The following is a 26,038-nucleotide window of genomic DNA, read 5'->3' on the forward strand; positions in this document are numbered from 1 at the left end:
TTGGAGAACCTCGGGAAAAATCAACCATAATTCAGCTTAAAATGCTTACATGCCAAACTATGAGAAAAGTAGAGGGAAAAAATTATAACATAAATATTTCGATGACTTTCGTTTTGGGTAATCGGTTAGTATGAGTGTTAATATCGCTGGTTGATTGGCAAAAAGGAAAAACACAAATCGGAAATCAAACTAAATACACATATAGACACGGTACACATAACACATACAATTATTTATCTATATATATATATATGTGGATATATATATCGAGATTCTGTCATCTTGTCCTATAAAGTATGCCAACGAAAAACGATGAAAATTAATATGGAAATAAATATGAAAAACATACTCATGATATGCATGTATTTGTTATTTTTTTTCATTGCGAGTGTGCGTGCTGGTGTATTGTTGAGATAAAAAATTATGAATGCATTTTTTCGTTGAAAATTTGTATTTTTTTGTTGACTTCAATCTTCTTGTTGTTATGTTTTATTTACATGAATGATTTGTTGACTTTTCGATCTCTGTGTTTTTGCGGTTCCCGGTTTTTGTGTGCGTTAAAATGTAATTTAAAATCAACAAAATGGCATTATATGCAAGGGTGGTGCGAATGGGGCAAGTGCTGGTAAGATTATAATGCAATTATAGCCGTGGGGCATTTGAATGCAGAACAACAATTTGGGGGAAAAAATTCAAAAGTCAATTGCAGGCTTCTCGAAGATATTTTTTTTTGCGCTTTTTTTTTGGTATTCAAATTGAAGGATATTCTTTAAGTTCTCCAAAGAAAAAATTTTTGTAAATAAGTATGAAATATTTATTTGATTTTAAATTTCTAAAGTCAAATTTTATCTGTTTTCAAAGATTGATGTTAGTTTGTTTTGATTCTTCATAATTAAAACATTAACATAATCTAAAATAAGCGCTTATGAAATTCAATATAGGTTTTAAAGACATGAAAAATAGCATTTTCCATAACAGCACCTGCAACTGATTTAAGACGGGAAGATATTGCCGATAAAGGAGAGATCGGAAAAGGAGTGATGAGAGATGTCACCTACTTTTGTTAACCAAAAGGTCACGTGTGTGTGATTTTATGGATGCATTTTACGGAATAAAAACCGAAAACGATAAAACAAAAATCGATGCATTCTGTAGATGGATAATTGGATTCGATGGATCAATGAATCGATGGATCTTTTGGATGCTTGGATGAGGGGAACATAAAATCCAGAATCAACTGAAGAAGATGCGACTGTTACAAAAATTTTTGTTTTGGTTTTTCTTTTCTGTTTTAGAGTACCCAAAAATTGTACGCCTGTGTTTCCTTTTTTTAAGTGTTTTATTTTTTTTCTTTTTGACTTACCAAGGTGTGAACGAGCTCCAGAAGAGACTACAAATTCACGGGTTGAAACGTAGGATTTTTATTTTTTTTGAGATTTTTTTTGTATTTTGATTTGCATGTGGGAAATGCATTTTGATTTGGATTTGATTTTTTTTGGTTTTTTAGTTTTGGTTTAGCACACAACATGAAGGTATCGAGCCACAGCAACAGAGTAGGACAGTACACAATTAATTGACAGGACAATAAAAAAGAAATCAAAAGACAAAAATGCGTTTCGTTAACGAATTGATCAAACTTTGATATTGCTTAACAATTGGTAAAAATTTTTTGTTTGGTTTTACTTTTAGCATACCTAAGGTGGAGATTTGTACTTTCATAGCTTAGTGAACAAAAGAGATACGAAACGGAAATGGAAACGAAACATAAACATAAACAACACGCTGAGAAAGTAACGAAAATTAACACATTTGACGAACACACTTAGTCGGATGATGAGACGAAGACGAAGACAGATACGGAGACGGAGATCGGCAGACATCTTCAGGGCTTGACTGATATATCATCTTGGTTGGTTTAGTATGGTTAGTTGGTTAAATGCGTAACGGAAACGGAAATGGAACAGAACGAAATGAAATCGAAATCGGAAATCGAGAATAACGGGAAAACGGGGGAATCAAAATCAAACGAGTAACTCAAAATCAATTTCGCTCATCGGTCTTCCTCAGTTTTTTTGAATCCTCTCCTCTTCATCATGGCATCGGCGTGGTTGTTATCATTTTTTTTTTTTTTTTTTTTTTTTTTGGGGTTTTTAAATAAGAATTGAAATCATAGCAATAACTCAAGACATACGCTATATAGGTTTTATATTGATATACAATGACAGACTATACTTCGCTTAAGAAACCAAACGAAAGCAAATCAAATATAAAGTTAACTATCGATAATGTAGCTAGGTCTGGTCTTAGTTTCACACTCGATCTAATCGATCACTTACTCATCGATGGAGGCCTAACTTAGGAAGATTTTTTATATCATTTGTTTTGGTTATTTTTTATATTTTGTATTTTTTTTTGTGGGTAAGACGAACACAAGGAGGTTTTACACTAGACAACACACATACTCAATGAAGTGCTATCATTATATTTCGCTTTTATCGTAATGTTCTCATCAAATAGTTCTGATTTTTCTTGATCCATGTAGAGTTCGAGAGAATGACAGAAATGAGGCGGCAGAAAGGAATGGAAATTAAATAAAAAGCAAAGGGATCCTCGTCCCAAAAAAAAAAAAACAAAAGAAAATATACTGAAGACAGTAAGTACATTCTTTTTTTTTTGAGAAAATTATGGAAATATATATTATTTTCGGGTTTTTTCGCGCTGGAAGTAGTCATCATCAGCGTTTGATTTTTCTCATTGGCTTGGCATTTCCCAGGCGGGCAAGAAAAGAAAAAGCTCAAACTAGGAAAATGTCATTTCGTTTCCTCTTCTTTTTTTTTGTGGTGGGATAAATCAGGAGAAATAAGGATCAACAAAATGTAAATAACCAAACGAATCGAAATGGAACGGTGGGGAAGAGAACTCAGAGGAACAAGAGAAAAAAAACTTTGAAAATTCAACATTTTGACTTGAGATTCTCACATTCTCATCTCAATATTCTTTTTTATTTATTTTTTTTTCAGCGCATAAATGATAGACTCATTGAGGGGAGAGAGGCGTTCGGGATTGTGGGAATGTGAATGGGTTTAGATTTTCATTTCTTTTGCTTCTTCTTGAATTTTCTTTTTTGGACTGATTGATTGATTGAGACTACTGGCAGTGTGTTTAGTTGTAGTTGGTATAAAACATAAACAGTTTTTTCTTTTTTATTTTTTCGCAAAGCGTAACGTAAAATATATAGCATATATGTATATATAGCTGGTTAGATGGGCCGCATGGTATCTGGTTATATACACATATATACGCATCATATAGAATAAATTTGAGCTTTTTCCCTTCATTGCACCCGTAAAAGCTTAAAGAATACACACACAGAACCGAAAACGGAAAAAGTTCAAACGCAATTCCAATGAAAAATTTCTCAATCGCAGACCGAAACGTCTTCGAATATATATTTTAAGGATATATGCGGAGAACGACCGCCGTCTGCAACTGAAAAACGGAAATAAAAAGATCGAACTAGAAACCGAAAAGATTTCAACTGAGGAAGGTAACTCAAGAGTCGCTCAATGGCAGGCCCTCTCACAAGTGGTCATTTGGGCAATCCCTGCGCACTAAGAGTCAGACGCATACGTATGTGGTTTATATAGGCTATATATATATATATATATATGGTATTACATATGGGGGCGCTACGTGGTACGGCTTAATTCTAAATCGAATCACTTACTTTTCGCTGTACTCGTCCATGTGGGCGTACGACTGCACCGAGTTTTCCTCGATCAGGAACTTGACCCTCTGGTAAAAGGAGGCCGTCACCGAGGGCGGCTGTTTCCGGAGCAGGACCTCCACGGGATCGTTGGAGGACAGGCACATGATGTGCTCCGAGCAGGCGGGATGTGAGCAGCACTCGCTGTCCGAACAGTCGGTCATGCCGTCTACACACAGGGTGCGAAAACAAAACATTATCCGTTATCACTTTGCAAAGTACACTACAGTTTATTTAAACTTTTGACAAAAAAAAATATATATTTTACCCGTTCTTAAATAACTATTTAAAAATAATTTCTATCGGAACCACAGTGAATTACTATTGTTTTCTCTTCGATTATTTAAGGCACGTCTTTAAAAGTACCCTTTACTTTGTCTAAGTCAATTAATAATTTTATTAAATCATTTTCAAAGAATATTCTCTGTAAAGATTTTATTTTGATTTGAAAACCCCATCTTACCGCCATCATTGTCGATATTATCCTTGCAATTCAGTTCCAGTGCGATGGAACAGTCGCTTCCAGCCCATCCCTCAATGCAATCGCAACGGTATTCGCCATTTTCCAGGGTACATTGTCCATGTCGAGAGCAACCATTTTCGCAGCCAGCTGAGGGTAGGTGTTAATTGAATTAATATATTCAAATTATTAACAATCAATTTAAATGTTTAATTTACTTTTTAGGACAACTTAAGTACCGTCTTTCGTTTATTTATAAGAAATATTTATACTTAGCAATAATACTGAAAATCTTTTTTAAAAACAATTTTTATATAGGTGAGTGATTTAACACGCAATCTATTCGCCTTTTGTGCGGCATTTTATTTAACGGGCTGAGATTTTTGTGCCAAATGGTTTGCTGTAATTAAGAGTTAACTGTCCGGATCGAGTGGCGCTTCAAATTGAATGATAACACCCGAGACCGGGCCCATCCATTGCCGTTTCCACAGATATTTCCATTTAAAAACCCAACCTCAACCCAGATGCCGGCAAACTGCGAGTCAACATCATGAATATAAAAATAATGTTGATGTTTGCTCTCACTCTCAGTGGCAGTTAACCTTTGGCAGAACACTCGGCGAAATGTTGGGTAAACATAAAAGCCCAACGAAACGTAACCTAACGATAGATGATTTGGCCCCATTTTGACGTTCTTTTTTTCGGGCTTTATTTGTTTGTGCCACGACAGCATTTGACGCAAAGTTAATGTCACTTGACATGTGTCATTTGCGAAATGGGGTAAGGTAGCGCCACCCCCTCTTAGAGCCCCCTTTTTATTTTTTTCTTTCTTTTTTTTTGGCCTTTACACCCCGTTTTGATGGGGAAAAGGGGAGAAAGGGAGGAAAGGGGGCTGCTAACTCAGCTTCCGGCATGTTAAAAAGTTTGCGGCGCATAAAATGACTTCCCTGGTTGTTACTGCCTTCCTGTTTACGAGTCGCCCCCCTCTCTTTCTTTCGCAATCGTGCCGTCTCTTTCGTTGAGTGCGTGTTTGTGTGCACATATTGGCAATAACTTCAAGTGGTCTTGCAAATATTGAACTCTCAAGACGGCAGCAGGGGGCATATGTCAAATCTGTTGACTGGATTAGTCCTCGTACCTTGAGAGCTGTAAAAATTCCAGCGAAATGACCAAATTTACTGCGCACAAACTGGATTTAAGTTCAAGAAACAAAGTCAAAATAAGAAAGACTATTTATAACTTAAACGGGTTGAGACATCTTGACACAAAATCTATTAGAAACCAATACTATTGATTTCAATTTTTAAATCAAAAGAAGAAATGATATATATACATATAAATTCTAGGTTTAAATGCCCAAAATTATATAAATAAATATTTATATAAATAAAAGCCGGTTTACTAACCCCATGTTTATTGTTTTCGCAATCCGCATCGAATTCATTTTTAACCTCATATTTTGCCATTCATATTCCCATTAGGTATTTTTTTAAGTTCAAGTTGGCAAGCCGTATTATTGCCTTTATTTGTATTTAACACAGCAGTGTCTGCAGGTTTTTCAACAACCAATTTGAACCCTCCCCTTTGGCTTTTCCACCCCCTGCAAAGCTTATTTCTCCTCTATTTTATCACTTTCGGAGTACAAATCCCTCGTTTTTTATGCCTGGCCATTCAAAAAAATGTTGTAATCTCCCCAAACACACTTCTGCACATATTTTACAATCCATAATAAAATCCCAGCAAGTATAAAAAAAAAAAAACAGGAAAAGCGATGGGAAAAACATAGTAAATATTTGAATGAGACGGCGGGTGATAGAAAAGGGAATAGAAATGGCAGATGGGTGTTTTTGGGGAGACGACCAAACTAAATGTAACTACGACATCAAGTATGCATGTGGCTTTTGGGGTGTCTGTGCCCCTACAAAAACCTCCCAAAATACACCTCCTCCTCCTCCTTTTTCGCCCCTGAAGAGGGCCAATTGAGTGGAGTTTTCGGTAGCGCGTAATTCGCTGGAAATCTCTGTTTCGAATTCAATCAACTCTGCCGCATTGAAGTAGCCTGCCGACTGCAGTTCAGCTGAAAGGTCTAATCTGTGTAAGGCCCCTCCCCCTTTGGATGCGCCCCTTTTGATTTCGCCTAAACAAACTCTGACTGTCTATTTGGCAATTTTTTAGCTAGAAAGAAACTATTTGCAGGAGTCTCTTTGAATGGTTTCATGTTATTTTAATATTTGGCTATTGTATTTTTAGCGGTATTCGTTTTAAGGGACATAATCAAATGTTGAAAATAATTTATGTGCTCAGTTATGAAAACAACTATGAGTTTTTATACAGAATAAAAAAATCTACAACAACAAAATGTAATTTCAAGCCTATTTATTACTAATATTTATTATTAATCTTGTCATAGCCATACATAAACTTAAATGATTATTTATATTGTGAAACTTCAATTTGAATTTATGGTTTTAATAGCTAATAGTAAATACTAATAAATTATAATGTGTTTTTTTTTGGGTCAAAAAAGCTTCAAGTCATTTATAAAATCTGCAAAGTGCCGGTTTTAATTTAAAAGGTCGATCAAAACTATTCCTTTTTAGTAAGTCATTGATGGCAGCACTGAGGAAAAGTCGTTAAGTACATTCTAAACATACAAAACCGAAAGCCAGACACAGATACCATATGTTGGATGTGTTGGTGCGACGTCTAAGGGGGGCCCCCCTTTGGCGCGCCCCTCCCTTTTCGCATATGCGGCACTTGAATCGATGGAAAGAGTGTTTCCCGGGGGACACAAAGAGTGTTTCGGAGCGGGGGCTATAAGATTGCTTGTGACTCTGAATGACGTCGGAAGTTTTATTGGCTTTGCACACGTCAACGAAATGCTGATCGCGGAACTAGGGGGCGGTTTTAACCCCCTTCTTGGGCAGGGGGGGTCGTAATGCCATTACATGCATGCCTGGCGTGCCAAACGCCGCCGGCAGGGGGCGCCACACGGTTCAATGTTTTTGTAACATGACTGTTTGTTTTTAAAGTTTTAATCACTGTCAATCGATAGCTACTTATCATGCTGCAGTGCCTGCCTTTCGCCTCCCGGAAAAAGTCGTATCCTGCTGCTGGTGCTCCTTTCACTGATGTTGTTTTTTGGTTGCCTCAAACAACATGGTTAAGTCATGGCGGCAAAACTGTCAAACGCACTTCCAGCCAACAAAAAAAAGGAGGAAAATCGCAAGGAGGGGAAAATGGAGTTGGAAAAACCATTGGATATGGCTCAAAATTCCCTAAAGAGGGGGCGAAAATCAAAGGGTTTTGGGATGGAGAAATACTGAAGTGAAGAGCAAATGGCGTAAACATTTACAAAATACTTTGGTGCATCGACTCCCAGAATGAAAAAAAGCCCGAAAAAAAATGAATTGATAAAAGCACGACAGCAACGTTGCCAAATAGGAAAAAAAAACAAAACTTAAAAAACATCCGCGACAGCAGCTACATTGACAGTGGGCGGGGACGGTATCCGAGGGGCGTGGCAACTGCAGTAAAGGCTTCAAAGTTGCTGTTGCAAAGTAACTGGCGGTATTGCATAGATTTCGGCAACCGCCAACAAGAAAATCGTACAAAGTTAAAGTAAGGTTCTTCAGGCTTGAAGGATTTTAAAACTAGAATAGTCTTTGTTGAATGTTTAAAAGCATTTTTAAATAAAATCTATAGTTTAGTGCCAAATCTAAATGGAATTCCATACATTTATACGATGTGTTTACCCGTGTAATATTGCTTTTGAAAACTTTTGTATATTTTTCAAATATTTAAAACTTCTTCGTTTCTTGTATAGCATAAGTTAAATTAATTTATTTTTGGGTAAAAATTACTAAATCGAAATTTATTTAAGTAGATTTTGAATGATATCTCTATTTACAATCCAATTTCCTTTTTTGAACGTGACTATAGAAATTATATGTTTTTGTATGTGTTTTAATCCGGAAGTGAAGTTCCAGTCTACTTACGCAGCGTGCAGTGACGGCCATTCCATCCTTGGGAGCAGACACAGGTGCCATTTTTGCATTGGCCATGTTCCGAGCAGCGGGAATCGCAGGGCAGTTGGTCGCACAGGTTGCCAGTCCATCCGGAATTGCAGCGGCATTTTCCGGACTCACACACTCCGTTCCGGCCGCAATCCAAACTGCAGACGGCTGGACAAAACAAGTAAATAATGAAATGAAATACTATTAGCATGATACATCTATCATTCCTAAATAAATCATGTAACTCTCAATCATTTAAATAAGATTAGTTTTTAATTTTAAGCGAGTAAACTCTTTAAAAGAATCTAATTAGATGAAAAGCCATTAACGTAAATGGTGTCACCATTTTCTGGTTAGCTATTCTTTCTAACCAATTTTCATATTTGTCCATGTGCGCATTTAAATTCATTAAAGCTCCTGTGCCACAGGGCCCTCCACGTAAAGTGGCCGGAGTGAAAGGCGGTCGGGTGGTGTTGCGAGCCATAAAAACAGCATTATAAATGTTACATTTACGTGGTGGCACACTTTGCTAACAATACCCACACTGCCACACCATTTCCATTTGCAACCACCGCCCCCTCACCCACGCGCTTTACTTTTCCGGAGATGTCGCTTTTCCTCTCGTCCCGACTGAGGGATTTTCCCGGCGAATGGTCAACTGTTCTGGTTCATGAGTTGGTTCATAGGTTGGTTGTACGATTACTTCATGGGTATTGATTCAGCGAACATGACTTGGTTGGCTTTTCTCTTTTGGCTTTTAAAAAATATTGCGGCTCAGCAGCAATTTAAGAAAAGATTTAGAAAATATCAGTGCTTAAAACTTTATCATACATTTATACGTATGACAAACTTTAAATGAGTTTTAAGGCCATGCTTACTTTGCAGATTTCTTACTATGCTAACTATTTTAATAAGTAAATATTCTCTTGCATTTTATTATTTTGTAATGCATTTACTCATTTCAGCACTATACTCTTAAACAAAAAAGATCCCAAATCAGCTATCAAAAAAAAAAAAAAATAATGATTTCATGTCTTATTTAAGCTCTTGTTTTGCCAAGAGTTTTGAATTGTAAATTTTTCATTGGATTGGTTTAGGGAAATCTTTTGTATTCCCACTCTGCCCCCAGCTTTAATTTATGGTTTAGTTCATAATCTCACTTTTTGGGGGTTGCTTCACGGCCCCATGACTTTTGTTAGCAGGCGTAAATTTATTTTATTTGCTTTTGTGGAAGCTGTATGAAAGGCAGCAAGAGAGACAGAGATAGAGAGAGAGAGAGCAGTGCCACAACCTGCGTATTAAATAAATAATGAATTTTTATGAGACTCTGCTTCATTACGCCAGGAGGAGTCGTCAACGTGGCGGTCCAGGTCCACCTTTATATATATACTATAGTATGCAGCCCAATCCACTCATTTTCCTCCTTCTGGTGCTAAAAAGTTAAGCAAATTAGGAGTACGTGTCCTTTGGCCTTCGGTGGCATCGTAAGCTGCTTGTTTTATTGAGCTCCTGCCACTGCCATTGCCCCTGTCCCTGTTTCTGTACCTGAATTTCCACCGATTCCACTGCTGATTCCGGATGATTATGAACTCATGGGCCGTGGGCCTAATTGGAAGTCCCGGCTTTATGGCTCAGCATTCCATTCTAATTTCGGGTTTAGTTGTGGCCATAAAACATCATCATATTCCAACGGAGTGGCATCGGAGTGGGCGGGCCATACTATACATATATATCTGACAGATCTTGCCGTGAGTGATTGTCCGGCTGTGTACCTGATTTTCCTATGGGTACTTTATGGCTACTGCATAAAATACAGTGTTTGGAGTTGGAGTTAAAGCCAATGGGCTTATTTGGAACGCAGCTACCATCTTATTTTGGATGACATGTGCAAGTTAGACCAGGGTTTGCAACACTTGAAAAACTGGTTAAATTTAACATGTTTTAGGCACATATAACTAAAAGGTTTAATGTTAACGAGGAAACTTTTTCAAGGTTTACTCTTAACAATAAAATGTAAATGTAAAATAAATTAAATTATTTTTGGAACTCATCATTTGTTTAACAAGTTAGCATTTTGGTTTTGCAAGAAATAATATGCGTTTTTCTAAACCTATATTATAAGTTTTTAAGATAATGAAAAGAACAAATAAACAACAATGAACAATGAACCCAAAAAAAGTGCTTTAACCTTGTGTAATTGTAATCTTTTTGTTGTGGTTTCTTAAAGGTAAATTCCATTTTACATGCGTTTTTCATAGAACTTGGAGCCTAATCCAAACATTATTTCTATATAATTTCCGGGCAAACACTCAACATTTTAAGGCAGTTACGGGAGTTTGTTAGGGACTTGGTTTGGCGGGGGCATAACAACTCACCTTGGGAGCAATCGGGTCCCGTCCAATGGCGCTCGCACACACATTGACCTGTTTCCAGGTCGTAGGTGCCATGCTCGGAGCATCCGGGTAGGCATTGGTACACCTGCTGGTCGATCGTGCCGCAATCCTCGCCCTGCCATCCGGCCTTGCAATAGCATTGTCCGGCGACACAGGTGCCGTGTCCGGAGCACAGGGGATCCAGGCAGTCGTCTTCATGTCCATCGTTATAAACATCATCATCGTCATCGTCGTCGTCATCATCATCATCATGGTCATGGTTCATCATCATCAGTGGGTGTGGGTGGTGGTGATGGTGATGGTGGTGGGTCAGAGGTCAGCGTTTGGCGGTTGGGGTAAGAGAATACAAAACGATTGTTAGTCAACACACAAAACACATGGATGGCATGGGTACAGTGAAAAATGCTTAAGGTGGAGTTGTCACTCCTTCGAATTTCAACTTGCATCCCGCTGTGTATTCGAATTAGTTTTTGGTTCTAGTTAATGCTTGTCTTTCGCTTTTACAAAATGGGAAAGCAATATTCTATTTAGTTGTAAAGAAAAAGAGACTAAAAATGATCTTATTCAACTGACATAAATAAGTTTACATTTATTTATAGCTTGAAATAGTATAATTACATTATACCGTTTGTGGTAGATTTTAGAAGTACGTTTGAAGGAAACTACTCAACGTTTTCCTTTGAAATGTATCAATGTTCCAATTTTTAAAACGATCCTTTTTAGTTTAAGAGCCACAGAAAAAATATATCTGTGTCGAAATTAAATCGACTTTGTAAGCTTTTAATATGGCTTTTTAACTTCTAAAAACATTACTGGAAATGTATTTGAATTTTGCCATTATATATTTTTGAACAGCGAAACAGGATAATTTTCTACAGAGTTTTTACTGTAATTTTGGGGGTGGTGAGGGGAAAAAAGAGTTTAGGGGCAGAAAAAGAGGAGAATATATATATATTTGGTGGGGCAGTGAAATCGTGACAGTCGTGGCTAAACAAAAAGCTCTCCCTCTCTTTCCCCCTAGGTGCCTCCCTCTCGCTCCCTCTTTTGCACACATGACATGATTAGTATGTTAGACACGTACAAAAGTGGTCATTAAAATGAAATTCCAGTTTAGTTCAAGTTGGTAATTTTGCGCAGTTGTTGCAATTTTTCTTTGGCCCGCTTTGTTTTGCTTCTGTTTATTTTGTTTTATTTTATTTTATTTTTCTTCTTTGTTTTTTTGTGTGTTGGCTTTTGGCCATGCTTTTCCGCCCCGCCCACTTTTCCTGTGTGGTCCGCTGATATTTTACTTTTCGTGTTGCCTGCATGTGTATGAGGAATATGCTCTCGACATATAAATTCGATTTTATACGTTTTATGTTTGCTCAACGTTTTTTCGTTTTCCCTGTGTCTTGGTTCCTGTTCTCTATTTATTTTTTTTTCTCATTTTTTGGTCCTGTTTCTGTTTTTGGATTCTGTTTGTTGTTTGTCCCTGTTTGTTTTCGTACGCCAAGGGTCTGATACACACATTGAACTCATACAAATGCGAACAACAGCAGGGACTCACATTCCAAGTGTTGTTGCATGTTGTATATTTTATACGGTTGTTTTTTAAGCCATTTTACACGGGGCATACTGTTTTTCATAGAATTTACATTTAATTTAAGAATTAAAAACATTCTTCTTATGAGTTGTATAAAAAACTGGGGGATTTCTCTTATCTTCAATGCTCCAGCTAAAAATTCCTTAAGCTTTTTAATGAAAATGTGTAAAATGTTGTAAGTATATTGAAACTTTTTAAAGCATTCTGTAATGGAATTTTTTCCTACAATAAATATAATATAATAAATAACATATCACTAAAATTTACCTTTCCCACACAAACTTTTAACAGACGATATCAACTCAAAAACATATATTTTTTGTGTATTTTGGATTATTTAACATTTCGTTGCTTTCTCTTGAAAATTCCCCTTAATTTTCGTTAGTTGCTTTTAGGCTAATTCAAAGTTATCTGAGTCGCGACAAGAGGGGCGAAAAATACAACAAACAAAAAAAAAAACCTAGCGAGAGAGACGGAAAAATTGTTGGCATTTCTTTGCCTTTCGCTTTGTCAATTTAAGGGCCCGGCCCACACACAATAAGCGAGGCCAGAATATTTTTGGCCAAAAGAAGTGCAGACGGAGGAAGAGGAGTAGGTGTCGGCATAATAACTGAAATATTTTGGCATCCACTTGGCTGGGTCGTTGTCTCTCTGAACCAACCTCCAGCCACCCACCTCCCACCGCCTACTTGTCCTTGTCCACTGGCCTTATCGGGCAGTGTCAACATGGAACGGAACCGAGGCTGCCTCCAAATTGCAAACAAGGCAAATAAATAATTTTAGCATTTTTATGCCAAGTCAGCAAAAAAGCTTACACATACGCCAAGAAAAAAAATGAGTCCTCCATTAGTTTTAAAGTTGTCTTAGGTTTAGAAACTTGATAAAAAAATTATTAATATTATTACCATCTTTAAGATAAACATTTGTGAAAAATAATAAATCTGTTTAAATATCAGTTTTTTAAAGTTCCTAAAGTTTCTCATTCATTTGTAGTCTAAAAAGTCTATTTTCAAAAGTATTTTTCAAAGAGAGCTTTGGATACTTTTTTATTTGGAGTCTAGTGGGTGCTATGCTACACAATAAATGTGTAACTTTGAATATTGAACCATAAGCCTAGTTGGGTTGGTATATTTTCTACCTACGTATACAATTTATAAGCAGCCAACTAAATGGATATTTTTTAATAATTAGTCCTAATTTTCCCGAGATATTTTTGGGGTTATTATTGTTTTTTTTTTTTTTTTTTTTGAGTGCACAGGGAAGCGACGAGTCGAGTAGAGTCGAGTCCTTGACACTTACGTTGATCGCAGTAGGGTCCTTTCCAGCCGCGCTCGCAGTGGCACTCGCCCTCGATGCAGCGTCCGTGGCTGGAGCAGTTGGGCACCTCGCACTCGCCCACCGGAATGTCGCACTCGGCGCCCTTCCAGCCCTCCTCGCAGTGGCAGACGCCTCCGCCGTAGTGGCCGTGTGCCGAGCACAGCACCGGACAGACGCCTGTGGAGAGTTGGAGAAAGGAGAAGGTTGTCAGAAAGGAAGGACAGCAGCGAAAAATAAATTCAAATGCCAGGCGACCGCACAGTGGGTCAAGAATCTTGGGGGGACCTGAATCTGACAGATAATTGGAAAGTACTTCCACATTATACAATTTAATATTCTAATCATTTAAAGTCTATGGCAAAATTAAAATCTGAGCCACTGAACTACTAATAATAATAAAATGAAAACGTAAATATAAATATTGAATCCAATTTAAATTACAATATTTGAACTAATTTAGAAAACAAGGGATTTGAAATGGGTTCTACTAGTTTAAAACATTATATTACTTTTAAATTGTTTATTTAAGTTGTACAAACAAATAAACAACACTTTTTAAGCATTTATCGATTGCTCTTTCTGACTTCATTAATAAAGCATTAATTAAAAGTTTCATTAGAATATATAAATGGTAAATTAAGTTAACTCCATGTATTGTGATATGAGTTTTGACTATATATATAAAATGATAAAATTTAATCAAACCCTTAATACAATAAACTAATATGGTATTTAAAATTCATTATAAAGAAAGTGTGATGAATACACGATAAAATAATTATTTTGGGCACCTTTTTGAGTGAATTCGAATGCAACCCACTACTGCCCACTTACTTTTGGAGCAATCCACACCCTGATAGCCATCGATGCAGTCGCACTTGCCCAGGTAGCAGCTTCCCCGGCCAGAGCAATCGTTCGGACAGGTGGTGCTGACGCCCTCGGCTTCCTCGGCGAGCAGGGAAACGGAGTGGGCCACCAGTTCGTCGTTGTAGACCGATATGAACCACAGCCCGGTGTCCAGATATTGCAGCAGCGACACATTCACCGTCATGGCATCCACGTCCAGAGCGGGCAGACCATCGCCGGCGGATCGTTTGTTGAGCCAGTGGCTCTGGGGCTTTCCAATCCGCTGCAGGTGTTGCTTGGCCGTGTCCAGGGGCGTTTCCACATCGTACGACTCACTCGAGTCGAAGCTCCGGCTCTCGTCCTGTTCCGAATCCTGATCCTGGGTCGATTCCGCACTCTGTTGCTCCCGCTCCCTCTCCCGATCCTGGCCATACAGTTCCACATCCTGGCCGGCTATCGAAGAGTGTGGGGATGATGTGCCATTGGAGCTGCGGCGATGTCTCAGATGACTGTCCAGTCGACCGCCCTTGATGAACTCCACGAAATCGTGCTGCGTCACCGATGGCGCCACATTGCGACGCGAATAGACCGCAAAGTGGGCGCCCCAGGGCAGAGTGAAATTGAATCTAATGAATGCGGGATGTTTGTTGCGGAATTCCAGGGTCCAGAACTGATAGGCGGGTATGGTGGCGTGGTAGGCCTCATTGAACTCCTTCAGCTCCACCACACCGCCGAGTTGGGGCTGCAGCGCCTGATGGTGGTGGCCATTGGACAGACCGCCCGGCTGTTGCATCAACTGACCACCCAGTCCGCCGTTCAGAGCGCCGTTCGGTCCACCACCGACCATGGCACCACCGTAGGTCAACTGGTGGTGATCCTGCAGTTGCGTATTGGTGGCATCTAGCGGCGTGAGCGGTTGGTTGATCGAGTGCGGCTGTTGTTGCTGCAGGAGTAACTGCTGCTGGATGCCCAAATTACTGGCTCCGTTTGCTCCACCCGCCGCTGGATTCAGCAGGCCATGGACTCCGTTCGGGCCGTGGTCCGAGGTGCTGGTCTGGATTGATTCCTCCGTGGGAAAGGCCGTGGCCACGCCCTTCTCGTTCGCCTTGCCCCCCAATCCGCCCCGCAGATCGTGCGGCTGCGACTTGACGTCCTGGACTAGGATGCAGTTGGTGCTGTCCATGTTCGGCTTCATCGAGCTGACTGCTGCAAGTGGACAGAGAAAATATCTTAGTTAGCAAAGGCTTTCACGAAAATTATTATTATTAATCGGTTTGGAATACAATAACCTCAATTTATTTTATTTTAATTTTATTTTTGATTGAAAAAATCTCGCTCTATATTTTATTTTATATTATAAAGTTGCTGACCAGTTTTAAAGATAAAAGTTTATGAAATAAGTGTTTTAAAAGCGTGTGCTGTTTTATTCTCAATACCACAATATCCACTTTAATTAATTCAAAGAAGTCCATTAATTATTTATTTCTTAATCCTCCCAAATACTTTTCTTTTAAGAATGTTTTAGCGCTTTATTAAAATATCTGATATTATAGCCATGACAGCACATATTCCACTTGAAATTTTTGTTATTTCTTCTGTTTTGAATTAATCAAACTTAATTCTGAGATTTTTTCTTTAGCCGTCTTATCTGCCGACAGAAAGTGCAATTAAAGCTCCGATTAGGGGTCATCGCCTGGTTGGAATACCCAAACTATATCCTGGCCGTTCGTCTTCTGTTTCAGCTTTGCCTCTTGGCTGGATTTTCGATTCGGCTTGGCCAAATGTGCGCCCATAAATCGACAGACAGAGAGGGATATACGCAGGACGAAAGAGGGGGAGCGGGATGGCGATATGCTCACAGTGCTGGCCATAAATCTGGTCCTCATGCTGCCATTCTGGCCAAGAGAATCGCAATAATGTCTTCTGTGGTGCTGTAGTTGGTGGCTTCAGCTGCTGCACCGCCCTGTTTTTCACACATAAATTTTGGCATCATATTTTAACGCCATATTAATATGCACACGAGAATAAATCAAAAACTACCCCCAGCCCCCTACATGACCCCTTGACCCCACTACCAAGCTTACACACGCACACACACATGGACACAAAGTGGCCGTTGTTAACACGTTTGCATTTTGCTTTTGGACAGCGGCAAAAGGAGAGTGGACGGGGGGCTTTCAGCTTCTGGCTATCGTTTATCGATAACTATGGATGGCGATTTATGGCCATTGGCAGTGGGAATGCGGCGCCAGCAGGTCCTGGCCACCAGGACATCCAGTACAGAAGGCAGTCAAATGATTGAAGGACTCGTTGGCGCTCAGGACTCGGGCCACAAAGAGTTAAACAAGTGCGGGATGAGAACTTTCCATTGCAGACGCAAGTCTTAAAAGCTTCACAGCTTATTTTATAATTTTTATTTTAATACATTGAAGAGTTTCACAATGTAAAACAATATCAACCGGTTTCTTTCTCTCAACAATTTCACATGTAATAAGAACACTGCAATATCTTTGATCATTATCACCTTTAAAATATTCAACAATTGTATAATAGGATTCTCTATTTTGTTCTGCTCTTAAAATACAGCACCGATATTCCACCAATCACCGTTTTCCCAAAGCGCAAATCAACTCACTTTGAGCCAGCATTCCAAGGACCCGAAAACCAATGCAAGCAATTAACCTTCCCCATTCATATCGATCCAAATTATGTTAATGGGGCGTCCTATTTCGATGCTATATATAGAGTGTGTACAGTGCGAACTACTACACAAATAAATACAGAAGCACGAGAACGTGTGGATCATGAAGATATGAAAAATGGTACAAGTGCTGTTGTCAGTTTGACGTGAATTACGTTGCTTGTTCCCATTGTTAGTCCAATTCCAATTCCAATTCCAATTCCAATTGCGGACACTTGACAGGACACAAAACATTTCGTTGACATGTAAACTAATACACGGCAGGGGAAATAATGAGGAAAAACTGGGCAACTGAGTCCAACGAAAAGGGGAACAAATATAAATGGGGCTAGTGTCATTAATAAATTAAGAGCCCAGTCGGCCCGGTTGGTTCTATTAAGTTAACAAGCTTTTCGTTCAAGTGTCCTGTCACCCCCTGCCATCCCATTAGTAAACAATCCAGGACCCATGCTGGTGGAAATTTTTCTTCGTCCTGGGTTGGGTTTCCTTCCACTCGATTCGATTCGAATCGGGTTTCCTTTTCGCTCCGTTGTTTTTCGGGCACCAATTAAATTTGATTACAATTTGTTGCCCCATGGCCAAGAAGCCCCGACATCCATCCATTACCACCCCCACGTTTTATTCTCACTAATGATTATTTAGTTAGTTTTTATTCCGCAAGTCGAAGTCAAGAAAAAGATGAATAGATTTTTAGCTCTATAAGCTAGTTTTCTACGAATGCACAATGAACAAGAAAGAAAGCAAACTTCGGCAAGCCGAAGTTCATATACCCTTGCAGCTATTGCATGAATTAAATACTTTTGAAAACATTTAAATTATGATTTACTTCAGTATATACTGAAAAACAGTGAAGCTATGATGATTTGCAGCTCAATTATTAGATAGTTATTTTATATATTTTTATTAGTTCTATGGGAGCTATATGATATAGACGTCCGATTTTGATAAAATTTAAACCATAATTCTGAAATAATTAAACATTGCCATATGTCGAAGAACTAAACAAAAAATTAAAAAACAGAAAAGTTATAATTTTTTTCATTTATTTCTCCGATTGTTCCTATGGGAGCTATATGATATAGTCGTCCGACTTTGATGAAATTTAAACCGTAAATCGAAAATATTTAACCATTACTAAATGTCGAAGAACTAAACAAAACATTAAAAAACAGAAAAGTTATAATTTTTTTTCATTTATTTTTCCGATTGTTCCTATGGGAGCTATATGCTATAGTCGTCCGATTTTGATGAAATTTAAACCGTAAATCGGAAATATTTAACCATTACTAAATGTCGAAGAACTAAACAAAAAATTAAAAAACAGCAAAGTTATAATTTTTTTTCCTTTATTTTTCCGATTGTTCCTATGGGAGCTATATGCTATAGTCGTCCGATCCGGCTCGTTCCGACTTATATACTACCTGCAATAGAAAGACAACTTTTGGGAAAGTTTCATGCAGATAGCTTTAAAACTGAGAGACTAGTTTGCATATAAACGGACGGACAGACGGACAGACGGACAGACGGACATGGCTAGATCGACTCGCCTAGTGATGCTGATCAAGAATATATATACTTTATAGGGTCGGAGATGTCTCCTTCAATGCGTTGCAAACTTCTGACTGAAATTATAATACCCTCTGCAAGGGTATAAAAATAATAAATATCTACATAATATTATAGTTGCCTTTTATAATTTAAAAGGTAAACATATTCATCGATTGTAGAATACAACATTATTATGACTGGTAAAATTCTTAAGCTTCACATCCGCAAAACTTTTTTAGAATAATTGACAACAAAATTGAAAAAATGTGCACTTGATACCCAAATTGATATTTAACTATTAAATAAGTATAAAAATAAATTGATTGATTTATCAAATCATATTTGAAATAATATAACATTATTTTTCGCAGTACACCTACATCATTAGTGTGACACATGCCCAGCCCCTCGATTTTCCTCGATTTTTCCCCATTTAAAAGGGGGTTTAGATGTTGAACCACTCCTTTGCCTTTATTTTTAGACCCACTCGAGTTCTGCTCCAGTTGCTGGCTCAAAGGGTGTGCAACGGATGTGTTCGATTAATTATTTCCGCCCCTCGCCCGGGAAGTGGGCAATAACTTTAGAAGCTTTCCTCTCCACTTTCGAATCCAGGGCCATGAATTAAAAAATTCTCATTCTCATTCTCGTCCTCATCCTCGCCTAATGAGACACATCGTCAGGCTTTTGGCCAGGAGACTACTAGGACTTTTTGCCTAATTGCTCCTGCCGGGCTGGAAAACTAGGGCCGACCAAAAACTAACGCCGAATAACCATGTCCATGTCCAAGCCGTCCAGTGTCAGGGTCAGGCAAAAGTTACAACGGCTGGGAAATTTATGAAACATTTTCTTAATTGCACTTCCTTGAGGAAAATAATTTATTTAAACGACATGCGCACACCTTTCGGAGCAAAGGCGAATGGAGAAAGCAGAAAGGAGAAAGGAGAAAGGAGCACGCCCTGCGGCCATTACATCTGAATGTGACAAATGTCCTTTTGCAGGCGTGTGTGTATGTGTGTGTGTTTTGTGTAATTTAAATTGAAATGTCGTCTTTCGATATGTTTTTATGCCGCTTTTCAATGAGCGATTTTAGGAAATTTGTTTGTGGTCTACGCATTAATTGAAACCAGCTTGTTTTTCTTCGTTTTTCACCAACATTCTTCGGAATTTTCTTCTGCTAATTGACTTTCTTTGTTGCGGTTGTGCGTGACGTTCGCATTTCCGGATGATTGGCCAGCCGCCCTCCCATTGCTGCCACGCCCCCCTGTTTTTCCCATGTTTTTCTCATGTTTTTTCCCCCAGCCCTGAAAAAGGAAACACGAAATGCGAGCAGGACAATTTCCGAGTGCTTTGCATAATTCGTTAGGCGCAAAAGGAAACCGCAGAAAAATGAACAATTCCATTCACTAATTGGCAGCTCGGTACAGTGAAGCCCCCATTGATTGAACGATGTAGCCTTCGTTTGTTGTTGTGCATTTGACAGGACACATTGCGGTTGAAGAGGGGGGCTGAATTTGTCTATGGCGAAATTGAAAAATAGCCAAGCCAAAAGTCAATTACTGAGAAAGTCATGAGAGTTGATACTCGCAGAAAGTACACATACACATACACAGTACGTATAAAATGTGCAAAAGTTTGTTGTTTTGCTTTTAGGATATTAGTTTATAGCATTTTTTCTTCATTAAACATTGGGATTATTTGGCCACGTTATATAAAATATCTTTGTGATGAACTTTTCGTTTAAAAAGTATTGTTTTTAAGACCTATTTCCCAAGAATATCTTTTATTTCTTTGGGGGATGTATATTTTTAGTTCGAAACGGATTCATCACGAAAAGTATCGTAATATTTTTCATAGCATACTTTTGAACACCTTTAAAAAATATTTTAAGACTCTAGCGTTTTCTGTGGCCTCCATTTCTAACGTTTACCGGCCTTGTGATCCGTTCAATTGAACGCGCTGTTTAAAGCCCCCAAAATCTGCGATAGTTTAACACGACTGGAGAGCTCGAAACTCGCCGTAATTAACCCGTGGCTACGTAACTGCATCTCGGTAATTAGTGTGCACTCGACTGGTCGGTTAGCTACCTACCTTTTGAGTCGGCTAAGTCGACATCCTAGTGGCCAATCATAACAGCTGGCATAATCGGCTTACGGTTTGCCAAGAACACGGCTGCATATTCCACGGAAATATGTATTGCGATGCATTTTGAGGGGCGGGCGCCAGACTTTGCCCACTGTGCTTCGGGTTTAGAGTTTCGAGTTTCGAGATTCGAGTTTCCTGTTTCGATTGACAGGCGGTTCGGAAAATGGGGGCGTGGCTGGGAAAAACCGCATCAGAGCCAAAGGCAGCTACAAATTAAATTTCCAGCAAACCGCAACGCAAAGTGAAATGAAAATAAAATCGCATAAACTACAAGGCCAGCTGCTGAAAATGACAACGCCGATAAGATGTTAAGGGGACCAGTTAGTGGGTATTCCAGGGGGTTTTGGTGGTGTTTTGGGGGTGTTTCTGGGGGTTTTCAAGGGGCCGAAGCTTACGGGCAGCGAATATAGAGCGGTATAGCAGTGGAAAACAGTACGGAGGAATAAGCCCCATGGGGTCATTGCAGCAGCTACACCAAGAGCAAAACCAAAAGCAAAAGCAGTGCCAGCAACAAAAGCAGCAGGGCAGTAAGGCATGTAACCACACAGCTGGTGTTGCAGTGACGTAGACAGTGAGGGGGGGGCCTTTTCAAAGGGGGGCCACTGAAGTTTCAACACAGATGAATGCACGAACGCACTTGGCCAGTTGGCACGACCAAAAACACAGCGCGAAATAAATTAAACCAAGTTTTGAGCTGGCTTTGCAAAAATTACTTATCAAATAATGAAAATAAATAAATTTCAAAGGTTTGAAAAAAAAAACAACTAAACCTAAGTTCATTTTAAATTAATGTTTGTATGTGGTGCATAATAATTAATCTAGTTGTGATTGTAATAAAAAATAATGGAAAATGCGTTTAGTTTTATTGAAATTAAATTCCTTGTCATCAACATGTAATTTTTCTGTCCGTGTAATCTTTACGGGCGGGTCAGTGCGTTGGAAAGGGGGCGTGGCCGGCCTCCATCTGGCTGTGAAACAGTGCATATCGAATGAGTTTCCGATAGTTATCCGCTTAAAAATCGATTAACCTATTTCCGATAACTACTGCAATGCGCATCCTGAAAAGGCCAGCTGCCAGTCAAGCATATTAACTGCTGTCTGTCCGTTTGTCTGACTGTCTGTCCTTCCGTCTCTTTCCGCCCTGCCCTCGTACTGTCTCTTTCGCACCGCCTTTAGCCGTCCTGCTCTGATACTGCTGCTGCTGCTGCTGCTTTTGTTGTGATAGAAAGTGGCACATTTGTAAATCGCTGGGCAAACATTTATGCAACTTTATGGGTGGCTGCTGTAGCTGTTTTTCCTGCTGCTGCTGCGGTTGCACTTGCCCTATCACTTTCACCGCCTCTTCCCTCTCTTTCCCTCTCCTTCCCTTTCGCTTTTCCTTCTCGCTCGCACTCTGCTGACATTGCGGTCGATTATCGGGACAGAAATGACAGCTGCATGGAGATCGCTATATGCATTATGCTCCAATATGCAAATGTGGATTTTAAGCTGTCAGCCAACATCACACACAGCACGTTGCTAACTGGTCTGGGAAACAGCCAAAAATGTGCTATCTTTTAAGGATATTGACATGGTTCGGGACCCCTTTTTTTATATACTTAGCAAAAAGTAGTGAAAGGTAAAAGTACTTTTTTTGTAAAGGTTTTAATTTGACTTAAATTTTGATCAACTTTAAAGACTTACATTACACATTTTTTTAATTATAAATACCCTATGACAAGTTACACACACTCAAGCCAGAACAAACATATTTCCTTGGCCAATTTTCCACCACCACCACCACCGCAGCCCTCATAAGTAGGCAACAGAAAATATTCATTTTATTTTCGCAGCTCTTTGTGTTAATTTGCTCGAAGCCTGAAGTCCCCCATCATCATTTGGGCGATTGTTTGCTTTGGGGGTTAGGGGCAAAAGGAGGCGTGGCATAACGGGGAAGGAGGCTGCGGCAGGAGACAGTATGTAAATCAAATTAAAGAGAACAACTCGTGAGGCTGACAAGGCAAACAAACAAACGCAAGCTGTCTGCCTGTTAATTAACTGACAATGGGCCTCACATATTTGTATATGAGTATACAGTTTTCCTGGGCGTATATATATTTGGGTATATATTTTTAAATACCCAAAGCAGCTGGCGTTCCCCACCCGCGAAACCCTTAATTAATAGAGAATTACAAAGCAAACACAGGGAAACGAGGGAAAAGTTTGACTACTACTGAAATATTTACTATATAAAAATGAGGTAAATTAATTTCTGGTTCACCTGTTCCCGAGTCTGTATCCTAAAACACCACAGTTTCTAAAACTATTTAACCATAAAACGACCCCCAAGCAAACAGTGAGCGTGAAAAGACAGAGGAAAAGCGTAAATTCATTTGCCACACACACACACACACACACACACACACACACGCGCACGCACCCACACTCACTCACTTACGCACACTGAACAAAAACTTTTTACACAAATGAGTTTATAGCGGTTAAGTGGAAGAGAGGGTGGTCGAGGGGTGCCACAAAAATTAATACATTATTTTTAAAAGATAAATTTCAAGCATGTGCCGCTGCTGCTGCTTCTGCTGCTGGCTGCCAACAATTAAATCAGTGAAATCCACACGCAGCACCCAAAAATGCCACCCCATCCCCACATCCACAAAATGTTCACAACTTTTCAACTTAAATTCATTTTGTGCCAAAAGGCGAGGGGATGCTCAGGGGGCGTGGCAAAAATGGGGAAACTGAAAGGGGAGGGGGGCGAGCCATGTGCCAAGTGGCATCACATATATTTTTCCCGTGGTTTGTTGTAAATTTGTTTTCGTTCACTTGCAATGCTGTGACACCGCAGCCCCATCAACAACAAAAACAGCAACAACCTTGCCACCCAAAAAGCCCCCACAAAAACCCACCCAAACCACCCAAGCCACCCACCAAACAAGCCGCAGCTTTTAGCCAACTGTAAATCAGTGCCGCCGTCTCTCGAGCAGCTGCTGCTGCTTCTTCTGCGTAGATAATAAATTAAACGCAGGGAGAAAGTGAGAAAATAGAAGGAGACTCGAGGAGAAAGTGCGTAAGGGAGAGGGAAAGCAGACGGAGAAATGAGTGGCTCGAATTCGGAATGGATGGCACAAAAACAAAAGCATCCGAAGAAAGGACATGGGTGTTGTGTTGATGAAGCTATTTGTGCTGTGGCACAAAAATATTCCGCCTTAATATGTTCACTCTAAAATGACCAAAAATATTTTGAATTTACTTCAACTCTATCATGTACACAAACATGAAAACCTAATTTAAAATTAAACAATAGTTTCACAAAGAAATTTAAATATATATTTGAGGTTAAATTCTGCTTAATATTACAAAAAATTGTTGTGCGTTTAAAAATTGAAATTGCATTCAACATAAATTGTTAATTAATTTAAAGAACATAAAGCACGAAATAGAACAAAGCAAGGCAAACAATTTTTATTTAATGATCAATGTAAATTCTAGTTCGATTTGTGAACAACAATTATTCTTCGATTTATGGTCAACTTGTTTACCTGTATACCTAAAGGAAAACAAGACAAATCACTCACAAAAGCCCTGAACAAATTTCTGCAGACGAAAGGCTTTTGTTGAATCTCAACTTTAGCCACATAAATTTGAATGCCTTTGCGTTAGATTCATCATCAAAAAAAAAAAAAAAAACGAGTTGGCAGTCGGAAAAACCCGCTGAAAAGGGGTCGTGAGTGGTTTTGGGCCAAAAGTAAGAAGAACCTGGCAGCCCAGATGTCGACGCACAGACGCTAAAAGTGTCCAAAAAGTTGTGCCAATGTTTCACTAGATCAAATGCCGGGGCACAGAGGCTACCACAGGAAAATTCCTGGAGGGGCAGAAGGGGGGGGTCAGGGAAAAGTGAGGGGGTTTTTTAAGGTGGCTGTGAGGCGTCGTCATCGTCGCCATTGCCGTCAACGGTTGGCAGGAAGCCCTCTCGCCAACCGTCAACCCTTTTGTTTCAAATTAAAATTTACATATTTTAATGTGCAAAGTTTTTGCCGGGGCAAAACAACAAAAACAACTGAAGCAACTGAAGCAACAAAAGCGGACAGACAGACAGACAGCGAGGCAACAGGGGGTTAAGGTGGCAAAGGGGTAACGGACGGATGGACGGACGGACGTAAAGCCAAGGGTTTGCCAGAGCAGAAAAGAGAAATGGGCAAAAAGAATTAAATTGACCTGTAAATATAATTTGGAAGGCAACAACAACACCACCACACAACACCAGGCAAGGCACAAAACGTGTTTAATTATCAAGTTGTAAACAAAAAACAGCAGGAAAAACAGGAAAATGGGGAGAGTGCTAAATACAAAAAACAAAAAAACAAAAAACAGGGAGAAAGCAGCATCCTTCGGAATTGGCAAGTGCAACATGCCAAGTAGGGAAAACATTAAAAAGCCATTTTACTATCTGTTATCAATTCAGGTGAGATCAGACCAGGAAAAGCATAACTTTTGTTGGCTTTCTGTTATTTAAAAGCCATTTTAAACTTTATACGTTACAGAATGTTATGGGGAAATCATTTTGTTTTTGCCTTTTTATACATTTAATTTAGTAAAATTCAGTTTGAAAATTAACATTTCTAACACCAAAACAAGTAGAAAATAGTTATAAGCTTTTGTTTTTAATATGAATGTTTGTTATGCTTAAACAGGAAGTAAGACCGCCAAATTTAGCCCACAAAACAAACAATATTTAATTTCATTTTATAGGCTTCCCGAGGATTTCCCGACTCTGAAACAATGACATCAGCATCATCATCATCATCATCATCATAATGGGGTTGTCAATCGATCTGGCGGTTTGTTTGATGCCATCGAAAGTTACGAGGGATGCGGTTTCTAATTGCTTGTCAATTTTACAGGGTGCCCGACCAGCACAGTTGGAACATTTATCAATTAACATTTTGCGGCAGCCCAGGAATATATATAGTATGGATATACACAGTGAAAATGTATTGAGAAACTGAAGAATTTGTTGTTCTTGGAATAGAATTTGTTTTGATTAGGATAATTCAATAATTATTTAAAAATGGCTTGTTTCATTATTAAAGTTAGTAAATTAAGGAACTAATGTCACAACTCAAAGGAATTCTATATATTGCAAAGTTTAAATGGAATATGAAAAAATAAAATATAAATAATACAAATTTAAATAGCTTTTTATCCAGATAATTATTATCCCAGTGTATAACTATATATAGATATATAATACACCCATAAAGGTATATGTT

The 26,038-nt window shown here is 38.9% G+C and overlaps 1 protein-coding gene across 5 annotated transcripts in view; it reads right to left on the reverse strand.

Annotated features, from left to right (window-relative positions):
• The window catches only part of LOC108149959 (teneurin-a), a 156,848-nt gene that overhangs the window by 38,827 nt on the left and 91,983 nt on the right, over positions 1-26,038 (reverse strand). For 2 of the 5 annotated variants that reach the window (XM_017277875.2, XM_017277878.2), the window contains exons 6-12: positions 14,369-15,586; positions 13,517-13,711; positions 10,618-10,827; positions 8,225-8,410; positions 4,230-4,376; positions 3,728-3,935; positions 1,364-1,390 (exon numbers count right to left, since the gene is read on the reverse strand). In XM_017277875.2, coding sequence (XP_017133364.1) covers positions 1,364-1,390; positions 3,728-3,935; positions 4,230-4,376; positions 8,225-8,410; positions 10,618-10,827; positions 13,517-13,711; positions 14,369-15,586 — 2,191 coding nt within the window. The remainder of the gene's footprint in view (positions 1-1,363; positions 1,391-3,727; positions 3,936-4,229; positions 4,377-8,224; positions 8,411-10,617; positions 10,828-13,516; positions 13,712-14,368; positions 15,587-26,038) is intronic. The other 3 variants (XM_017277877.2, XM_017277879.2, XM_017277876.2) reach the window with 2 other exon arrangements.

The sequence above is a fragment of the Drosophila elegans genome, unplaced genomic scaffold, assembly GCF_018152505.1.
Source record: "Drosophila elegans isolate 14027-0461.03 unplaced genomic scaffold, ASM1815250v1 contig_149, whole genome shotgun sequence".
Taxonomy (NCBI): domain Eukaryota; kingdom Metazoa; phylum Arthropoda; class Insecta; order Diptera; family Drosophilidae; genus Drosophila; species Drosophila elegans.